General features: G+C 44.2%; 1 protein-coding gene across 10 annotated transcripts in view; it reads left to right on the forward strand.

Annotated features, from left to right (window-relative positions):
• The window catches only part of TNIK (TRAF2 and NCK interacting kinase), a 291700-nt gene that overhangs the window by 199904 nt on the left and 76921 nt on the right, over positions 1-14875 (forward strand). For all 10 annotated transcript variants that reach the window (XR_014547950.1, XM_083613076.1, XM_083613082.1 and 7 more), the window contains 3 exons: positions 445-620; positions 2916-2982; positions 5183-5387. Coding sequence is in view for 9 of the 10 variants with exons in the window: in XM_083613076.1 (XP_083469202.1) it covers positions 445-620; positions 2916-2982; positions 5183-5387 (448 nt within the window). In the remaining variant the exon portion in view is untranslated. The remainder of the gene's footprint in view (positions 1-444; positions 621-2915; positions 2983-5182; positions 5388-14875) is intronic.

A 14875-nucleotide genomic window follows, 5' to 3' on the forward strand; every position in this document is an offset into this window, starting at 1 on the left:
AGTGCAGCAGCTGGGAGCTGCTGACAAGGCCTCACTTGCCAATTGCAGGGCTTGAGACGGTTGATATGGTTTCTGGTCACAATCGTTCCATGCAACCCCCAATCCAGAGGCAGTATGCCTGTGTGAATACCAGCTTCTGTGGGAAACGATAAAACTGGAAAGTGTAGATGGCAAGAAATTTGCCCTGAATCCTTAGTATGCAGTTATGTGCAATTAGATTATCTAAATTCACAATGATTTCAGTTCTTAATGGTTCCATTGTGTCCTCTGAACCATTTATGTGCCCTGAAGTAAATCATCTAAAGGGGACTCTTGATAAGACTGTTAAATCCAGGGTCTAAGCTTACGTAGCTATACCACTGTCTGCGGCCAACACAAACATTGTTACCTATACCTTTACCTGCATGTTTTCTTCCCTCCCCCCAAATTATCCAATTTGGGTAGGTCAAAAAAGTTCCAGTCCTTCATTGAAAGCTGCCTGGTAAAGAATCATGGCCAGAGGCCAACCACTGAACAGTTGATGAAGCATCCATTCATCCGAGACCAGCCTAATGAAAGGCAGGTTCGCATCCAGCTCAAGGACCATATTGACAGGACTAAGAAAAAACGTGGAGAGAAAGGTAAGCAGAGAAGGTTATTCCAGAACCTAAGCTTTTGGAAATGAGAAGATCATTGTGTTGGTCCATAAAAGTGGTTGCCTATTTCTGTTGATAACAGATTTTTCACATTTTCCATGAAGAAACATGAGAAAACGAGGTGTATCCCAGCACTCTGGGCACTCAGCACCATCTTCAGTTTGTTTTCTTCAGGGTCATCCTTAACAGATGTTACCGCTGAAACTCAGTATTTCAGATGAAAATAAGCCCTTCCTTGGAATTAACAAAAATGAAGAGTTCAGAGATACATTAATGGAAGAGAGAATGGAGGGATTCCCAAATGTAATGGAAGATAAGAGAAGATTAATACTCCCCTAGGACCGATGAGAGATGAAAAAGGCACCTACATATTTGCTCAATATACTCTGTGGTCATTTGAAGAGCAGTAGGGAGATACAACTTGGGTTGCCACCTGTCCAGGTTTAAGCGGACACAACTGCATTATTGGGGTTTCAAGCAGGCCAGGGTATTTTCTACTTCATGTTTAGGCAGTAGGGATTTAAACACAACAGTATATTTAAACAGCAATGGAGACACATGCTAAAATGTAGGCTATATTTTTAAGTTCATGTGGACAAGCCATGAAATTATCTGGTAATTTGTTATGTTATATTGCATTGCAAAAGCACTCTGAATATTTCAGAGAAGCAAACAGAAACAAAACAAGCTGCCAGACTTGTTACGCCGTACTGTTTAATGCAATAATATTTATTAATGGCTTGGGCTTTCTCAAAGAATAGATTTGATACTGATTGAATGCTGATTGAATAGGCTCATAAAATGAGGAGCTATTTGCAGAAGAAACTTGCTCAATTAATGCATTTCCAACCTACTAACTTCAAAATGTGAATTTATTGATTTTCTATGATGCCAGTAAGAAGTTCTATAAAATATTTTGAATTAACACATCACTGGCCTGGTTCACATGTCATATTAAACCACAGCTTAAAACAAACTATGGATTAATGTGAACAAGAAGCATGCTCCTCCCCTGGTCCTGCTGCACTGCAGACAAAGCAAGCAACAATCTGGCTTGTCATGTGGTCTGAATCTGCGACACAACGAGCCAAACACTGACTTGCCTTGTCTGTGGCACAGCAGAAGCAGGGAGAATTGGCCTAGCAATATTTGAGCGTTGTGCTCTGACATGCTGTTCTTTCACATTAAACCATGGTTTGTTTTAAACTCTGTGAACTGGGGCACTATTTCTTTGGCTTTGCCATTTCATCATTATTAGGGCTGAAGTTATGGGGGAAAGGATAGGGGTCCTTAAAGAAATTCACAAGCCTCAACCCCTGACTTTTGTCAAATCATAGCATCCCCTCCTCCTGTAGTATTTTAAAAACAAAAGCTGCTACCCCCAACCCCTGTTGTAGGTTATTTTATCAACTCAATCAAAAGCAGATTCTAGTATAGTGTTAGGGTGTGTTTTGTCTTGAAAATGGAGGTTATACCCTAGAATGACAAGTAATTTAATAAATGTAGCTCATTTCCCCATTGATTTTGTTTGCCATTATATTCTGCATTTCACTTCCTTTCCAGTGTCATAGGAAATGCAGGATAACATCTTAACAAACCTTTTATGTAGACTAGCTAGAAGGAAATGTCATTGTTATACAGTGGTACCTCCGGTTGTGGCCGGGATCCGTTCCAGAGCTCTGGACGGATCCCGAGGTTTCCGCAACCAGAGGGACTGCTTCTGTACATTGTGTAGTGGTTAAGAGAGATAGACTTATAATCTGGTGAACCAGGTTCGCTTCCCCGCTCCTCCACATGCAGCTGCTGGGTGACCTTGGGCCAGTCACACTTCTCTGAAGTCTCTCAGCCTCACTCACCTCACAGAGTGTTTGTTGTGGGGGAGGAAGGGAAAGGAGAATGTTAGCCGCTTTGAGACTCCTTAAGGGGAGTGTAAGGCGGGATATCAAGTCCAAACTCCTCCTCCTCCTCTTCTTCTTCTTCTTCTTCTTCTTCTTCTTCTTCTTCTTCTTCTTCTTCTTCTGTGCATACACATGCGGCGGAATGTTTCGAATGCAATCTTCTTAGCAAGGTTTTTTTTATCTTTGGTAAACTACAAACTTGTGGGTAGGTTGTGAGGTGTGAAGCCAATTCTTTAAACCATATTGATTCCCCGCCCCTCAGCGCCACATGTTAAAATGAAAAAGTTTTCTGTTCTCACACCAGAGCCCAGGGGCCTTCATCTAGCAGGGAAAAAAATGAATGATTTCTGTAAAGGATGGTGACATTCAATTATGTTTCTAGATGAGACTGAATACGAATATAGTGGAAGTGAAGAGGAAGAGGAAGAAAACGACTCTGGAGAACCCAGGTAATGAATAAATTGTTCTTTTCTGACTCTGTGTGCTTAAGACCAGTGGAGTTTAATAGAAAGTTGTGTAGGGCTAGAGTGGGAAGAGACAGAGAAGATACATTGCCCTCAAAAATTGTGGCAGAGTGGGCAGCTCTCCCTAAAATTAGATTACTGCTTGAAAGCAATTCCTTCCTCTTGACTCTCACGCCTCCTATTCCTGACTCAGGTCTGCTATACCAACAAACATCTGGGCATGCTAAGAACCTGGAGGCTCTTCAAGATTGCTGCTAGTTTGAGGGTAGGATTCAGTCGCATACAAGCAAATTCAGGTTGTGCGGTTAAAGTGGATTTGGTGCTCTTGCACAACAAACCTGCTCCCCCCCCCAAAAAAATCGGACTTTTGTTGTAAGGAAAATGATTGGAAAAAGCACTAGATAGCAATTGCTTTACATGGTGGCATGCATAACCACCCCACAAACAAATCAGAACCGTAAACAGCCACTGCAATGTAACCTCCCTGAAAATGATGTTACAGAGGATACTAGAGCACATCTGTCTGGTCCCATTTAGAAGTTAAGCAGTAAAACATTTTCTGAACTGTACCACTTAAGCCTACGTGTGGAGGCTTGTGAATTCCAGTGTTGTTCCCTGGAAAAGATTCATACAAACTTCATGCCATGAAAGACTGGTCTGAATCCTTTGCTGTTTGATATTCTAGCTTTCTACTTGTGAGAAAGATTTTTGCATGGAAGCACTCAACTATGTGAATTGCTGCCTAAAGCGGTACATTCCAGGAAAAGTGTTATCGCTTGAGACCACCACTTACAGAACCTGGGCTTAGGACTGCGCATAGGGAGCCTTGACAATCAGGACTGCAGTTGTGGCTATATGGATATAAATAAGAGGATGCCAGTCTCTGTGGTCTCTGTAAAGTGTGTGACACAGCTGTGGAAGTACAGGGTTCTCAGAATATTCTCCAAATTAATTGACAGTGTTTTAGAAGTTTGTGTTTAAAAGTGAGCTACTGAACACCCCACAGGAGCCAATTACTATTGCCCTGGCAGACTTAAATTTGCTCCTGTTTCTCACACTCCTGCTTCCACTACATGATGCTGTGCTTGGTAGGGCTGGGCGATACCAGCTTTCCAACAGCCTGATGTATCGCCAGCCAAACATCACGGCTTGGTGATATACCGCAATGTTGAAAAAACAAGCTGCATTGGCCTCTGCCCACGAGGCACCTGGTGAAACTGCCCCAGCTCTCACCTCAGGAACTGAGGCAGTTTCACCCAGATGCTCGCGGGCTGGGACAACACAGCTTGCTTGCGCAGCTCAGCTGGGGAGGGGGAAGGTTCCCCCTCCCCAGCTGAGACAGCCCCAATGTTCCTCCTGCTCACAGGTGACTAGGCAGAGCATCTGGGCTCCTTTAACTGCTCACTGTGGGGAGCGCCAAACGCACTCCCCTCAGCTGAGCAGTTTCACTGAGCCCCCCCCCCATGGCTCACGGGAGGCAGTTGGGGCTCCTTTAACTGCTCAGCTGAGATAAGGGCAGCTGCACACTCCTCAGTTGAGCAGTTTAAAGATGCAGAGGTAGGAACAAACTGTATCGGGAGCTTGTTTCTCCCTCTGCATCATATGAGGGCAGAGTGTGATGGCGGTTTCACTCAGCGATATATCGCTGGTGAAACTGCCACTGGTCCTGAGTCCCCCTGCTAGCAGCGCTGCTGGAGGAAGGAACTCTTTACTCCCTCCAGCGGATGCTGCTAGCAGAGGGACTCAGGAGCTGTGGCAGTTTCACCAGCAATATACCAGTGAGTGAAGCGGACATCGCTGTCTGCTCCTCATACTGGTCCTGGGCTTGACTCTCCGTGTTTCGTATTTCAAACACAAAATTTCCTTGGGGAATAAAATGGTGGAAATGAAACATCAGGATGGTTGTTTCCTTAATGTTGGTTAAGTGATTTACTGCTGAGCAGAGGCTGCAGCCTTTCCCTTAGAGAAGAAGGGGTTATTTCCCCTCTGCTTACATAAAGCCAAGATGGTCATGCACAGTAGATTGATTTTATATTGTGGGGTTGAGTCCTAGAGATGGCGGGAGGCGGATTTCTGCCATTCAAGAACCTCTGTTAGTAGTTGATTCAAACAGTTCAAGAACCACCAGTGTTGTTGAATGCTGATGTGCCCCTGGAATGACATGCCTTTGTCTTTCCCTATGAAGCTCTATCCTAAACCTTCCTGGAGAGTCAACATTAAGACGGGATTTTCTGAGGCTTCAGCTCGCAAACAAGGAGCGCTCAGAAGCCCTTCGTCGGCAACAGCTGGAGCAGCAGCAACGTGAGAATGAGGAACACAAGCGGCAGTTGTTGGCAGAGCGGCAAAAGAGGATTGAGGAACAGAAAGAACAGAGGCGGAGGTTGGAAGAGGTACTAAATGCGCCTTTGCATGTAGGGCTTTCTAAAAGGCCTCAAAGGCTTTCAGTTTGGGTAACTGCAGGGAAGTGGGCAAATATGTGTTCTCAGCTGTTGGATGCTGGTAGATTTTATGTATCCGCACTAATAAACCCAAGTTCTGAGCTTGGAATAGCAAAGGGAAGGCCCATATAACTGTAGATGCATAGGTGCTGCAGCAGATGGTAAGGAAGGAGCAGGCATGCCACAAGTTAGATGCAATTTAATAAAGGGCAAGGGCTTGTATTTATCTTCATGATGGCTTTAGAAGTTTATTTTTTAAGCTGTGGCTGCCGTACTGTAACTATCTGGGCTGTAATTTATTAGGTTCGTAAACAATTCACAGGCATCAGGGAAAAATTAATATGGCTGCCATAGCCACAAATTCAGCTGCTCAAGCCCAGTGCTTTCGGCAATGCAGGAAAACTGAAGCAGAGACACAACGGCAGTGGCCCCAATATCCATCCAAGCATTACTCAGTGTAGACACACTGAAATGAATGGACATGACTAAGTCAGGTCCATTCATTTCAATGGCTTTACTCTGAGTAAATACCACACATAAATTGAACACCATCCAGGAATTCTAAGTATTTAACATGGACCATGTTTCTGTCCATCCCATTACTATCTAGCCACAGTACTCTTTATTTCCATATCATTCCCAGTCTAATAAAGCCTGCACAGAGAATACTGTCTGTCCCACTTGCTTGTAAATTAGGCCTCTTTAACTGAATCAAGTGAGCTCTTTGTTCTCTTGAGTGAAGGACATTCTGACAAAGAGTGGCCCATTTGTGGTTACCTTTGTGATGTCCTCATAGCCACTCATATTGAAGTCATCCCATCCCATTAAAAAAAAAGACAATTAGCTGTCTGTGCCAAGAGGTCACTGGACAAAGACTTCGAACAAATGGGCTTCCCTGTTACATGGAACCAGTCATTTCGCCCATTATATTCGGTCAAAGTCGCCTTTTGCTCTCTGGGTTTCTAGGCAATGAACAATGAAGCCTGAGGCGAGTAATTTAAACGTGAAAGAATTTCAAGCAGCTGATTTTGTGCTACTTGAGGAAAAGTGAATAGTTCTTTTCCGTGGCTGCTATTATTCAGGGCTAAAAAGGGAAGGCAAAGCATATCTCAAGACAGCAGCATTGTTCAGCCTGGTAAATATATGAGGGCTGTTTCACATACTACTTTGTATTGCCATGATGTTGACCATGACCTACAATAATACACAACATTTTCCGTTCACTCATGAGTCTTCAGCTTTGTAGCCCCTTGGTGCAGGACCCCATATTCCCTTTTGAAACTCAGGATAACTTGGATGCAGTTCATTTTTTAAAAAAAAATAAATCTGTTTTTTATCCAAGTCTCTCAGACCAGCTTACAAACAACCACAGAAAGCAACAATCCCTGCAATAAAAACAAAACCATCATCCGTGCAATGAGAGAGTTAAAAAGGTTGCCTTGAGAAGCACAAAGCAATTTGCTAATTCAGAAAAGCCTGCTTAAAGATCCTTGAAACTTGATATTGTTTCTTACCATTCTTTAAAACATGAACCGTGATCAGCCAGAACCACCAATTAAAAAGTTGTATACAATACAGTGGTGTTTTTTTAAAAAAGTAAAAATCACACACACAACCACTTTCCCACAGGATGTAATTGGGAAATATTGATAAATGCTTGTGTAAAAACAAATGTTTTACAACACCTTTTTTTAAAAAAAGAATGTGATGTTCTGGCCAGTTTTGAAACTCCACTGTTTAGTGTAATATTGCCTAGCCACTAAGGAGTCAGAAACCCCAAATGAACTTGCTTACGGGGTTACAAGGCCTGCAGGGTTAAGATCAAGGAGCTCGCAGTGGGCAATAAATTTTATAAGACCTCCTTTGCCAGCTATACTGGCCTTCTGGATGCAGGAAGTGTTTGACACAGCATTTAAAATATGTTCCTCAACCTGCGATGTCACAGTTTTTTTCTATTACTCTTTGTTATGGGGTTTAATCTGAGGATTGTTTTGATAGTTTAAAACGTTGGGGGGTTTTGTGCTGTATTGTGACTTGCATTGTGCTAGCTGCCTTGAGTTCCTCAGCAAATAGGCAGGATATAAATTTTTAAAAATTAATACTTTCAAATATTGACCCACAGTAGTGCAAAGAGAAAAGAGATAATGTGTTGCAGGCCGCACAGCAAATGGGGTAAGAAGAAAACAGCGAGTTAAAATGGAGAAACGCTTTCCCATAGCAAATGTAGTGATACGGCCTTCTGGAGTGAGGAAAAATATATGTAAAAGTGGCCCTCGGGATGATAGGGTTTATGCAGCTCTGATCTACTACAAGGAATCTGGTCCTGCCATTGCAATTGGATGATTCTGCCTCCAAAAAAAGAGCAGGCGATCCAGAACAACCGGGGGATGGAAGAGGAGATGGGATTAGCTGCCGTCTTGTTATAACACAGCGCTGGCTGGCTGTCACGTAGTCAAATGCTCTTTTATGCTGAAGCAAATAATAATAGCCTTTCTCTGCCTGTCTTCCCCCAAGAGGTTTTCATTTGTGAGCTTCATGGCCTTCTGCTTAACAATTTCTTGGTCATTATAGGGGACTTAAGGAGCTGTGGGCACTCTAGCTTGCTTGATGGGGCCTGAGGCTCCTTATACCCCTGAGAGCGCCACACATCTTATCCTCATATTCTCCCCACCCATGGCTTAAAGTAGGCTTGGCAACTGGCAGTCTGCAGACTACATTCCACCACTGTCCTGGGTTTCTGTGGCTTTCCTTTGCTTCCTTTACCTCCAGGCTGGAAGCAGCTGGCGTGAGTGTCTTTGCCTGCGGCACTGAAAGAAAAAATCCCAAACAATGTGGTCTGTGCATGATGCTGGGAAATTAATGCTTATGCTCCAGATGATTGGAAAAGTCACCCAAAGCGGCTGCTTTCACAGCTTCCTTCTCAGGCAATGCACCGCTTTTGAATTCTAAATGTCAAACAGCGCCAGATTAATCCAAGCTTCAAGTAGGGAGACACCGGATAGAGGGCTTTGTGAGTTTCAGGTGTGCTTTAAATGAGGGCTTTCTAGTTCAGACCAGCCCCGTAGATCACAATAATCATTTCTGGATGGAAGGCTTATGCCTTCTCGGTATTGAAAATTGCTGCAGACACCCTAAAAACGATTCATGCTGCATTTTAGCAAATCAAATTGTTACCTAGCCCAGAACCATAGCACCTTAAAGCTGTTTATATTGCAATAAAGGCACAGCCATTGCTCATTCCTTACAAAGAATTCAGATTGCTTTCCTCAAGGAAGCCCTTTTATGGTATATGGCAGCTTTTATGCAATCATGCCACAACATATTGTTGTGTAAGTATTATTCTTTCCCCAACTAGTGATTGGGAGCACTGTCTAGACGCTTTCTTGCTGAGGGTCACGAATACCTGTTGCCTACTGTCCGTGCATCACTTGGTGGCTGGTGACAGGCAAGCCATGTCCAGCTTCAGGTGGCATTTAGGCGGAGGTCAACTGCTGAGACTTAACAGGAGCAGTTCCAGAATCACATCATTACAGAAGATTGAAGTCCAAGTAGAGGACTTTAAGAAGTCTAAACACAGGGGCAACCTGAGAAGCAAGGCTTTTAAACCTGAGTTTTCAAAGCCCCATCCACAGTACAGCTGCAAGCCATCCATGCTGCTTGCGTATTTGCTCTACTTGCAAGGAATCTTTGTTTCTCAGGTGAGCTGTTTGGCTTCTAGCAGCTGACTGAGGCTGCACCTTTAGGCACCTGTGCTTGCTCGGTCTCAGTGGCCGCTTCTGATTCCAGAAAGGGGCTACCTGTGTTAGGAAGGGAAGACTGCAATTCTATTTTGCCTGAGGCTCATGGAACCCCTGGCCTTCCTCCCTGTCCCTCAAAACAGGCTGTTGCTCTGTGACATTTGCAGGTTGTCCTACAAGGAGAATTCCTTGAGCGCGGCCATAGCACCATAATTTGAGCATCTGGGCTCAAGGAGTGGACTCTCAGGAGAACTGGAACTGACTACCCTGAAGGCAAAATCTGGATTTACCATTTGGTGCCATTTCTTCCCTATCACCTTCTCGTCTGCTTTGTCATCTTCAATTCCCATACAAGTTTACTACCAGGCTGGATAGAGCAAAAACATCCCCTGCTTTTTGAATAGGTAGAACTGGATGCTGACCGTCACAGTCAGGTGACTTCACCAAGGCTCTGTGAGTGTCTAAATATTTACAAAATTTGTCAGGGAATAAATTTAATGCTTCTGGTCACCAGCTTTCAGGTGCCCGTTGTTTACATATAATAGGAAACCTCTGATGACTTAAAACTGATAAAGAGTTTGGTGTGCCTGGAAAAGCTTGATTACAGCATTTTTTAAAAACTAGTTATCTCCCACCCCCGTGCTTTATATCATCTGGCTCCATGCTTCTAGAAACCCTGAGAGAGCTGTCTCAAACTCTGCTTTCAAAGAGTGCAGGGCTGCTTCCTAATGTGATAGGTAAAGGTAAAGGTACCCCTGCCCGTACGGGCCAGTCTTGACAGACTCTAGGGTTGTGCGCTCATCTCACTCTATAGGCCGGGAGCCAGCGCTGTCCGCAGACACTTCCGGGTCACGTGGCCAGCGTGACAAGCTGCGTCTGGTGAGCCAGCGCAGCACACGGAACGCTGTTTACCTTCCCGCTAGTAAGCGGTCCTTATTTATCTACTTGCACACGGGGGTGCTTTCGAACTGCTAGGTTGGCAGGCGCTGGGACCGAGCGACGGGAGCGCACCCCGCCGCGGGGATTCGAACCGCGACCTTTCGATCGGCAAGTCCTAGGCGCTGAGGCTTTTACCCACAGCGCCACCCACGTCCCTCCTAATGTGATAGGAGGTCATGGAGGGGGATAGGATAAAGTCATGGAGGGAGCCAATATCCTGATGCTCACAGCTGGTGATAAAACCTGTTGTCATCTTCCAGCAAGCAGTACAGTCAGCAGAAGAATGGGGTGGATTGGTTCCATGCTAAGCTGGCAATGCATAAGAGTGCTTCACTTGAGGCATCATCCATGAAAAAGTGGTCCGTGGCCCTCAGGTGTTGTTAGCCTCTGAACTCCCATCAGCCACAGCCAGCGTGACCAATGGATGGAACTGATAGGAGTTGTAGTCCAGCAATATCTGAAGGGCCACCAGTTCCTCTTTGTGGCTTAAGGTCTCCGAGAAACATTATCATGCGTCTTGCTCATATATATTCCCCAGCTCACATGAATTTGTTGTAGAGAAGCAAATAGCCATCCAGACCCAAAGTTGCTGGCTTAGCATCCGGTGGTATATCTTGCCCTTTCAGCTGGTGTTTTTAGCATCAGCAAATGTCTCCTCCAGGAAGCTGGTGGTTTTCTAAAGAGGCTGAATCTGAGCATGACAGTGAAAGGGTCATAGTCAGATGAATAATTTGACAGTCTGGTTGCAATTGTCTGAAAGCTCTGTAAGTAGTAAATAGTTTTCACAAGAGCAGCTCTTCCAGAGTGGATGATGAAGGAGTGCTTGCAGATTTCACGTTTGTGGCGTGCAAGATAGGAAGGGCTGGAACTGAGCAAGTGCAGAGAGAATTGTAGAGGACTGAAAAAATGGAAGCCTGAAGGAAGAGAAGTTATTTTCTAGTGGAAAGACTTTTGAAATAGAAAACTATGCACTGGTCTATGGCTACGTTCCAACAAATCTAACATGTGTGCGTGAAGGAAGGATGCACACAGCAGAGAATTCCTTTGAGGATTTCCCCCTCCATTTCTGAAGGAAAAACCTCTTTATGCTTACATTTTAATATATTAATTGTAAAACGGGTTGCTTTTTCAGCATATGGTGACTATCTCAAAGAAAAGGTCAGCATTCAAGGTTTCCAGCCCCCACACCCCTTCTCAAATGTTATTTCTACATTGATCTTGGCAACACTATGGAAGTACTCAAGAGACCACTGATAATCCTCAGGTCACAGTTTAACCATCTATGCAGTCTAAAGTAAATTAGGTTGAGCTAAAACTGGCTAGCCCATTTAGTGGACAATTTCTTTCCTATGAATAAATGCTATCTCATATATATATATATTTCCACATCTGAAGTCCTGCTTCATCTGCACAGTAAGGAAAAGCAGGGCCTACTTAGTGATGGTGCCATCTCTGTCTTATTTTAACTCCCATGATGTGTCCATGTAGTTGAACAGATTTGGTGTCACTGAGGACAAACACACCTAACTCAGCACTGCTCTCCTTCTGAATTAGATGTGTTTGGCCTCATTGTCTCCCATGGAACCAAATTTACTGTCTCTGCCTCATTGTTACTAGGAAGGAGTGCTATTTTTAAACAAATAGTGACTGCAGAACTCAACCTAGTGCGAAAAAGGAAGGTCTTTTTGGAAAACAGCAGCAAACCAGTACCAAAAAAATTTAATAGTTTTGAGGTCTTTTACCAAAAGGTTTGGAAATGCTTGTTCCCAGTTTTTTAGCTTGGTCCCCCCAAAATAGTTTTGAAAATCGTACTAAGAATACGTGGAAATAAGATTTATGGAAGCTGACTTAAATTTCTTGGGTTCAACTATCCCTGTTCTATATAGTTCTATGCAGGGAATTGAGTATCCATGCACTGATTTTTTTAGTGATTGTCGAATTTTTGTTTTTAAAAAGTCAGATTATATTTTCTTTTGCTCATTGCCATATTCAGTTTCCTAATGCTGCAGCCTTATGTTGCTATAAACACTTACTCCTCTCCATTGGTATGATTTACTACATTAGTTAACATCTCAGTGGGGAATTGCATATCACTGATGTACAGGCAGCCCATACCCCATTAGTTCTATAATGAAAGGTGCATTAAAACAGCAAACATGGTTCCAGAAAGGCAGGAGACGTCCCAGTGCTAGCAGGGGAGGAGCTGGAAACAGCTCCGTTGTTTCCATGAACTTCTGCAGTGAATGATTGAAGCTGTTGCCTATTCAGTTCTTTCTCTGTTTTATTGTTTGTGAGAGTCAGGGCCGGCCGACCCTTTAGGCAAGGTGAGTTTACTGCCTCAGGCAGCAGGATCCACATGGGCAGCAGATCCAGCCTCCAAGGAATGTATTGGCCACTGCTGTGGTGCCAGCGACAGCTGTGGCAAGCTCCTTGGAAGGCGAATCTGCCACCTCCTTGGCAGCCCCCATCCCCAATGCCACTTCTACGGTGGCCTCTGTGCAAACAGGAGTAGCTGCTGGTCTCTTCCTACCCTTGCTCCCGATGTAGATCTTTATTCTCCGCTTGTTCCTGAGGTGGATAGCTTCACTCGGCCCTTGTTCCCTGGCGGGGGGGGGGGAGCACCATTTTGTGGTTTGCCTCAGTTGCCAAAATGTGGTGCCAGTGTGGTGTAGTGGGTAAGAGCGGTAGACTTGTAATCTGGGGAACCAGGTTCGCATCTCCGCTCCTCCACATGCAGCTGCTGGGTGACCTTGGGCTAGTCACACTTCTCACAAGTCTCTCAGCCCCACTCACCTCACAGAGTGTTTGTTGTGGGGGAGGAAGGGAAAGGAGAACGTTAGCCACTTTGAGACTCCTTTGGGTAGGTATAAAGTGGGATATCAAATCCAAACTCCTCCTCTTCCTCCTCCTCCTCCTCTTCTTCTTCTTCTTCTTCTTCTTCTTCTTCTTCTTCTTCTTCTTCTTCTTGATCTGGCCCTGCTGAGAATATCAGCCTTTGGTGTCTGAGATCATCTCTCCATGATATGAGCAGGGAAGCAATATATGCTTCTTTGCACTCAAGTAGTGCAAAAGTGACTTCAGCGCCATTTGGAAAGCATACAGGAAGGAGCATCCTTGGGCCACATAACTCAGTGTCATGTATACTGGCTGGCAACACCTCCAGGGTTTCAGATAGGAGTCTCTCCCTACATGGAGATGTGGGGAAACAGTGCTTCTGCACATGCGGATTACAGTGGTACCTTGGTTTACAACCATAATCCATTCCGGAGGTCTGGTTGTAAACCAAAACAGGTTGTAACCCAAGCCGCACTTTCGCCAATGGGGCCTACCCCCCAAAAATGGGTTGTAATCCCCAAAAAGGGACATGCACTTCCGGGTTTGATGTGGTCGTAGTCCAAAACTGTTGTAATCCAAAACGGTTGCAAACCAAGGTACCACTATATAGGCTCTGCTACTCAACTATGACCCTTCCTTAACCCTTCAAGAATACTGATCAGATTTATACATTGAATTATTAAGCAATTGGTTGCGTAATCATCTGCCTCTTAGTCAATTAATCTTCTAAATTTGAAGATATTTGCATATTACCAGAAAGAGACCTCATCAGGTATCTTTTTTATTTTTAGCAAGCTTACAGTTTAATAAACAAAAGCAGCCTCTCTCACTGTTGCAAGATAAGGCAAATCAGTAATGCATTCCTTTCCATTTCCTATTACAGTAACACATTGAAACCAGAATATTCTCCAAACAGTCAAATGTGCCTTTAACTCTCAGACTCCGAGACTGAAATTGCTTCTTCCACACAATTAATCTAACAGACTAATTAAAGCTGGCAGCCTGAGCAATGATGGATAGGATATGCAGGCTTTGCTAGAGTCTGCTCTCAGGCCATTACATACGCCCATGAAGATCTCAGCAGAGCTATGCCCAGGGTAGCCTTGGTGAGAGGTAGCATTTTCATGAGGGCGCCATATTGTGCAGGCCCCACCATCTGATCCCATAAGAAGATTCCCAGTTCACCAGATTGCAGTTCCTTCTTGCTGCTGCCGCCTGTTGCCATTGTCTGCTGCTTTTCTTGGTAGACAGATTGATAAAGCCCTCCTTACTATCATGTTGTCTCCCCGATCTTGCCTTTCTGCTGTTTTACAGAGCTTTCTCTATGTAACTTAAATATATTGAGCTTTAGTTATATCTACTCCGATCTTCATTTATACTGTGTCTAGTTTAAGCCCAGACACAAGAATGGCCAAAGCAGATTCCATGAGATTTTGTTTTGAACAAAGCCCTCCACATTGCAACTCACTTTTGAAGGATGCTGTAAACAGCTTCTGGATCTTTTTTGTGGTGGTATTCTGCTCTATGTGCCAGCTGTAAAGGGCAGAGGATTTCAGCACACGATTCCTTTACCTCAAGGACCACCTCTCCCCATATAAACCATCCAAGACTCTGCATTCATTACTGGCTTTATTTCCTTATTACAGTGGTACCTCGGGTTACATACGCTTCAGGTTAAATACGCTTCAGGTTACACACTCCGCTAACCCAGAAATAGTGCTTCAGGTTAAGAACTTTGCTTCAGGATAAGAACAGAAATCGGGTTTTGGCAGCGCAGCGGCAGCAGGAGGTCCCATTAGCTAAAGTGGTTCTTCAGGTTAAGAACAGTTTCAGGTTAAGAATGGACCTCCGGAATGAATTAAGTACTTAACCTGAGGTACCACTGTACATTTTTATTCTGCTCTTCCTTCCAAGAGCAGGATGCACACA

The sequence above is a fragment of the Podarcis filfolensis genome (assembly GCF_964270895.1).
Source record: "Podarcis filfolensis genome assembly, chromosome: 5".
NCBI lineage: Eukaryota > Metazoa > Chordata > Lepidosauria > Squamata > Lacertidae > Podarcis > Podarcis filfolensis.